General features: G+C 43.1%; 1 protein-coding gene across 1 annotated transcript; it reads right to left on the reverse strand.

Annotated features, from left to right (window-relative positions):
* Positions 1–2,680, reverse strand: gt (transcription factor giant). The gene is made up of 2 exons (XM_017182495.3): positions 1,922–2,680; positions 1–1,758 (listed from the first exon to the last, which is right to left on the reverse strand). Exons 1-2 carry the CDS (start codon positions 1,971–1,973, stop codon positions 353–355), a joined length of 1,458 nt encoding a protein of 485 aa, XP_017037984.1. The 5' UTR covers positions 1,974–2,680; the 3' UTR covers positions 1–352.
* Between the last annotated feature and the right edge of the window lie 4,852 nt (positions 2,681–7,532).

Consider the following 7,532-nt stretch of genomic DNA (forward strand, 5'->3'; position numbering starts at 1 on the left):
TCTAGGCAAAAAAATGTCCTTAAGTCTATGTGTGCTGAGACCGAGGCTACAACTAGGGCTAGAGGCTACGGCTAATCGATGCTGCGATGGATTAGTCAACTGGTAGGTGGGCAAGAGCATTTCACAAATATAACTTGGAGTACTTAGATGCGAGTGTCCTCTGGTCAGCTCAGTTTCACGGTATTCACAGATAAGCTGACCCAAAAAAAAAAATATATATAAAATAATAGCAGAGAGATTTTGAGATTTTTGCAGCCGAATCGAAGCCGAATCTTCGCGTTCAACGCAACAAGAGCAGCCGGATTGGGCAGCCTCCAAGGATGCTGGATGCTGGATGCTAGTGCTGGTTATCCTAGGCCACCTTGGCGGTGAAGGCCGCCAGTTGCGCCTTCAAAGCGTCAATCTGGCAGAGCAGCTCGATGTTCTGGCGCTCAAGATAGGCTGCCCGAATGGCAATCTCGTCCTCCTTGATGCGGCGACGATCGCGGGACTTCTTGGCGGCGGCATTGTTCTTGCGCCGTCGCTCATAGTAGGCGGCATCCTTCACCTGACCCACGCCCAGGCCACCGGAGGAAGAGGAGTTTGACGAGGCAGAGCAGTGGCCAGCAAGGGAAGTGGTCACGCCATTACCATTTGAGGCGGAGGAGGAGTTGGTGGATGATGACTTGCCCTCAAAGTGTCCTGCTTGGGAATCGCAATCGCTGGACTCCTCGGCCGCTGCCCGATCCTCGCTCTCGCTGTTGTTGTTCGAGGAGCTGCCCTCGTTGACAGAGCCGCTGCGTGAGTTGGTTCTCCTCATCTTGGGATTGGTCACCGTTCGAGCCCCGCCATTGGAGCTGCGAATCTGTTCCAGCACTCGCTTGCGGTACTCGGTGTAGCGCTCCACTCGGGGATTATCCAGCAGGACATCGGTGGCCGCAAAGTTGGCTGCAATCACCAGAGGATCCCTGGGAAAGGCCTTGAAGGGACGCGTGCTCTTACCCTGCTCACCACCACCCGGCTGCTGGGAACTGGAGCTAGTTGGCGTGGTGGCTGGGACACAGGCTGCGGCAGAGCTGGGCGGCGACTGGGGATTCTCGAGGACATCGATCTGCATGGTGCTGGCATGGCTGGCATTGCTGGCCGGGCGAGGATTGGAGGCAGCTGCTGCGGCGGCGGCAGCAAAGGTCTGCAGCAGGCTGGCCGTGGGTGTGACCTTCAAGGGAGCAGGCTGCTCTTTGGGGGCCAGAAGCTGCTGCTGCTGTTGCTGCTGCTGCTGCTCCTGCTTGATGTTGCCGTAGTAGAAACCGGGGTACAGGGAGGCCAGCTGCTGCTGCTGTTGCTGCTGCTGCTGCTGCTGGAGGTAAACCAGGCTGGAGGTGGGCGAGGTCGAGGGCGAGCCACTGCCATAGCTGTAGCTGGTCTGGTAGGGCGAGGGGGTCTTCCTGGGTGTCTCCACGCTGTCGCAGCGGCGGGAGAGATCTAGGACCTCGGCGGGGGCTGGCTGCTGCTGCTGCTGCTCCCTCTCCCGCTGCTGCTGCTGCTGCTGGCTGAGAGCGGCTCCCAGCAACTGCTGCTGGTAGGCATAGGCCGCATACAGATCCATTTTGGGCAGGCCCACGGCCAGGGACTGGGCATGGGGCAGACCCAGCTGGGCCTGGTGGTGGTGCAGGGGCTGACCCAGGCTCTGGTGGTGATGGTGCTGCTGGGGCTGCTGCTGCTGCGGATGCTGCTGTTGATGGTGCTGGAACTGGTGGTGGTGCAACAGGGGCTTGCGATCTGTAAAGGGAACAGAGAAGGATATGGGTTAGTTTTCTAGTTTATTTAGATGATTTTTATATAGTTTCTTTTGCTATTTCTTTAGATTCTTTTATTTTAATTATTTTCATTTGATTTTGTTTGAAATAAATCCCTAATTTTCTCTAGTGTAGCTTTTACTCACCATTCTTGAGATCGAAGAACTGCCCGGCCATGAGTTTCTCGTGCATCAGCATGTTTCTTTTTTGTTTTATCCAATCTTTGTGCTTGTCTAGATCTGTGCTGCGGCTGTGCTTTCTCTATTTGTGTGTGTGTGTGTGTGTGTCTATATCTTTACGCTGATGATGTCGAACGCAAACTGATTTCCTGCTCGGCCTGGCTCGGCTTTTATACGCTGCTTCAGGGTCCCTCGGGTCACCTCGGCTAACCCTCGGCTGCTGCGCAAATGGCGGACACGAAGTCGCTGCCGAAGCGGCACGAGCAGGTAGCCGAGCATTGCAAAGGGGTGACTCTGTTGCCGTCTCGTTCTCGCTGCCCTCAAAGGGTTCTGTTTTACAAGGGTAGCTGTAACGGGCTCTGGCTTTTCGCATTTTTCGCGAAAATCTACTCCTTGGTCCTTTTTGTCCATTGTTGCCTCGCCATTTAGCGTAATTTCACAAAACGAAAAGTAAGAAAAAAAAGAGTTTTTCTCTCATATTTTTTTATTCTAAATTTTAAACAGTTTCCGCGAAAGGATATTGGTGTTTTTTTTTTTTTGTTTTTGTCAAGGGTTATATGGGAGGCGGCTCAATGAGGAAATGCAGGGAAATTCAAGAGCGAAATGGGGTTCTATGAAAAGTAAACTAAAACTAAGAGCAGGGTTTGGCATAGAATTGAGGTTTTAAAGCAGAGATTGGGTTGGTTGGTTTTTAAGGGAACAAAATAATGTATAAATTAAGATTTTGATAATGAATATTAGATTATTATTATTATATTATATTATATATTTGTTAATAAATATTATACAATTTCCGGTTATTACAGAAATGTCTGATATATGTGAGGGTTAGTTTAGGGTTACAATTTTCTTGCTTTGGTGAAAATAACTCAAAGAAACCTCTGAAATCCTTGTTTTATATTATATTCTTTATAATTTATGATATATTTTATTTACAATTATGATTATGATGATGATTTCTATACACATTTGAAGGTTTCTTCTTTATACCAAGAGAAACGCCTCGAAATTCTTGAATTAAATTATATACTTTATCCTTTTTAAAATATATTCTGTATACAAATAATATTGTGGTAATTATATAAATATTTATATATACTTTACTACATTTTATATTGACAAAAAATAGAAATCATTTTATTATTATTTTATTCTTATGCATTATGCTGTCCCATATCCTTTCATTATTACATTTTATTCTTTCTCATTTATAAAATACATTCTCTATACAAATAATATTACGATTAACATATAATTATTTATAAAATCTATAAATCCTTGGATTGCATTCTTTATAATTTATAATATTTACATTATATTGACAATTATGATTATTCTTTTGTTTATAAATCAATTTCCAAGGGGTCTTTGCAATAATTTAACGAAAAAAACCTTCAAAAAACAATGTAATATCCTTGATTTAAATACTAACCCAATCATAATCATTTCATATCAATTTCCCTATCAATTCATACCTTTATCTATAATTCAAATTCCCATTACTCGACTCTATGCTTTGGATTCTGGAATATTTCTCATTAGGAGCAAATCATTTTTCTGGCTAGAACAGCGGGGAAGCGTGTCCTGCCCGGGCAGCCTAGGAGTAGGAGGCGGAGTAGGCGTTAGCACAGCAGAAGGATATTTTGCGAAAGGATGCGCAGACGGAGCTGGGCTGGCTGATGATGGATGCACACAATGCTCAAGGGTTGCGAATGCTAAATCCGTTTGTTTTCAGCCATTGTCCCGCCAAATCCTTCCGCTGACCAGCGATGCTGCGAGCCTGCGAATCTTGCACAAAAATGCATTTTGCGTGCGTGACAAATTATAGAAAATTAGGCCGAGTTTTGCATACGCCGAAATGTTTCCCAGAATCCCGAGAGAGTTCTAAGAGTGTCCTTCGACCGGGTTTTGGACACAGTCTCAGGGTTATTCGATTTTGATTCATGACGCCGCCGCCACTCACTCGGCAGGATCATTGCGACAAGTGTCCGTTATGTTTGTCCACCCACTTGAGCATCCTTATCCTTTTTAGGCTTCCTGTGTGACTCTCTATCGTTTCTTGTTTAACATGGCCAACGGAAGTGGCTTACGAGTCATGGGAACGGGTAGAGGCCTCCTTCTATGATCTCTTGATCGGTAAACCCTATAAACAATATCCATGAAGTCCCTTCTCTTCCCTCTGCAATTCAAGGATCAAATTCATTCCATTCATTTCACTTTTTACAGCCCAAAACCCATTCAGTTCCAAAGTAAAAAGAGGTTTCCTCTTCGATTCATTAATCAGTAAAAAACCGCGAACTTATCCACTAATCCAGGCACTAATCCAACCGTAAAAATGGTGGATTAAACTTAAAAACTCCGCCTTCACCTTCGACCGCGTTTTCTGTGTCCATTTAGGATTCGCTTACCTGAGGCTTCACCTCTTGAGAGGTCCTCCCTGGGCGAGGTCATAAAAATTCAGAGTCGGAGCCGGAGTCTCGAAGCCAAAAAGAGTTGCTGAATTCATGGTAAAAACCAGATTCAGCGAAAAAGTATAAAAATAACCGTAAAAAACGTGGCCCATAATGAGCTCGGTACCAAAGATGCAATATTTGTGCAATCCTTTCGGTGGCCTTGAGCGCGTTTTTTACGAGATCGGCGGGCATCAGGTAGAGCCGCCCGAACGGGTTGCTTGGATATTGCCTAAAAAACGGCGAGTGTTTTATTGCATAATGAAAAGTTCGGGCGAAAACCCTAGCACTTTCCGATTCCCAAAAGACAACCGCTGCCGTTTTTTAGCCAGGCCATAAACCGAAGTTCAGGGTCCGAAGAGCCTGAGAGCCCACAGGACCTTAGTCCTGTAAAAAAAAGGGTTCCCATTGTTGCCGCGAGTTTTATTCCTCGCTGGCAGGCCACGGGGCACAAAGAAAATCAGCGACTAATTGACTGAAAGGGGTTTCGCCTTATATGGCCCACCAGCCAAAAAAAATAAAAACACAAATAATAAAAATAAAAAATATATATATTTATTGAAATAAAGGGTGAGGCTTCACGGAACTGCTGTCAACTCCTTTCGCGGGCCTTTGTCTTAATGGGTTAACATTTGGAATGCTAATGTCCGAGGTCCTTTAAGGGCTGTCAAGGGAAACCATTTTGTTTCGAAGAAAATAAATTGTAAAGGGGTGGGGAAAGTAAAGAAAAATAGTATTTGTTTAATAATTAACTTAATATAAGTGTGGTAAGCCATTTTATTATATATTTTAATATTTATAAATCCAATTTAAGAGCTTAATGATGATTTAACTATGACTTTAGATACGATTAAGCAAATCCCAGTAATATTCTTCCGAAAACTTTGTTATTATAAGATTTATAAGTCATTTTGTTGTATGATTTATAATTTATTTATTTATTAAAAGATATTTATAATGCTTCTTATGTTATTATTAGAGTTCAAGGTGTTTTGTTACATTATTTTATATTTGTTAATCTAATTTAAGGGCCTATATCTCCTTTTCTCCCCTAAAACATGTATAAAATAAATAAGTAATAGTACATAAATTAGCCCAAGGAATTGTTCAAGGGTTTCCCCTTTTCAATATACATTTTCATTCACGAAAATATCTCTCTTACTCTCCTTAAAATATTTATAAAATAAGATTAGCTGGAACGACGAGTGCACGAATATATATGATTAGTTTTGGGCCTGCTCTCTGCCTCTGTGAATGCCTAAGCCCATCAGGCAATTCGGCTGAAGTGTCCCGACTCCTCATGAGAGGAGTCCCTCCTAATGAGGAAGTAAGTAGTCGTCGAGGAAGTGAGATTCGGGGATTACACGTGCTCCTCCAGACAAAGGCTAAAAAGACTAACCAGGACCAAGGGGCTTAAGGGTCTGCTGCAGGATCACTTGTTTGTTTTCGTTGGCCATATGCAAAGTGCACACTTGGCCGGGGATAATGGCAACACAGTAGCCAGGAACAGGTATTAGCCACTTCCGCAAACGGAAGTGCACAGCCAAGTAGCAGCAAGAAGACAAAAAAAAAAAAAGAAAAAGACACAAGTTAAGTACAAGGAGCTAGGCACAATGGCGGCAGCTTCCGTCGTCAAATCCTTTGGCTAATTGTTATCCTATGGTTAAATCCTCAGGCTGCTCAATTATGGCATCTCCTTAATTGAGACAGGATCCGGATCCAGAGATCCCATTCCCATTCCCATTCCCATTCATGCCCAGCGACCGGCCAAGCGTGCATATCTCCATCTCCATATCCTCGATCTCAATGTCCGGGGATATATATATTCTCGAGGCGCAGACCAACCAGTATTGCATTACTATGCCAATTAGTGTGGTTTTGATTACGAATGGAGAGCAGAGTAAGCGCAAGGGACATTTGGCCAGGCTGCCACCGGGATTAGTTCGTCTCTCGCGGGCATTATCTTTCCTAATGGGTTTTGGGTTTTTGCTCAGTCAAGGAGTGAGTATACAAAAAAAATAAAAATAAAAAGAGTTGTTCATTTAGGAAATGAATATGTCCAGTGGAGAGATAGCGAAATGAAAGAGGGAAATGTTCACCAAAGAGACAATACAAATAAAATGAACATGTTCATTAAAGTGAAAGAGAAAGTAAAATGATTACTTAAAGAGAGTTAATTAAAGAGAACAAGAATGTAGAATGAACAATGAACGAGTAAAATGAATCTCTTCATTAAAAGAAGTACATGAAATGAGTAAAATGAAAAATGAATAAAATGAATATGTTTATTAAAGAGTAACACAGAAAGATACCTAAAAAGAAAACTAAGCGAAACCATTCACTTACAAGAAAAAGTAAACAAAATGAACAAGCTTGTTCACTAAAATAAACCCTGATTACCCACTATTAAGCAAGTAATACTAATAGCTAATCTCCACTAATAATGTGGCGTCAATGTGTCTGCCCCAAACAAAGTCCCCAATCCAAACCAATCCAAGCCCCATCACCTCTTACTTTATTCTCTAGCAAATAATTACACTTACTTTAACAAACATAAAACATAAATGTCTCTGTATTTGCCAAGTATAAAGAGTTGTTTGTGGGGGCGTTTTGTATGAGATAGGGCCAGAGTTCAGAACTCTGATCCAAGGTTAAGGGTGATCAATAAATAGTAAACAGTGAGTGGGACCCCACACAACAATCGAATAATGCACGTCAAATTGCCGCACAAAGACCTCAATGGCCCGAGTGCCATTTAAATAGGCAAAACTAACTTGCTACTTCCTTACGCCACTGGCATTGTAACCGTTGTTCCCGTTCTCCAAGGAGCAAAGGATCCTTGCGAGTCAGGATGCGATGAGCGATGAGCGATGAGGTATGAGGAAAGAGGAGTCCGGAATCAGGGGTGTGTTCTTGTCAACGCCCCTCACAAGAAGAAGGCTAGAAAGGAAAAGCCACATTTCATGGCTGATCAGGGAAACACTGTGACTCTGTGCCAGTAACTATAACTGTTATTCTGTGTGGGATATCAGTGTGCACTGGAAGAAATAAGGCCGAAAATGTGTGGGGAATTTGTAAAGATGTAAAATTGTAAAATCAGAAAGGAAAATAAATATATTTTTGGGTAT

The sequence above is a fragment of the Drosophila kikkawai genome, chromosome X, assembly GCF_030179895.1.
Source record: "Drosophila kikkawai strain 14028-0561.14 chromosome X, DkikHiC1v2, whole genome shotgun sequence".
Taxonomy (NCBI): domain Eukaryota; kingdom Metazoa; phylum Arthropoda; class Insecta; order Diptera; family Drosophilidae; genus Drosophila; species Drosophila kikkawai.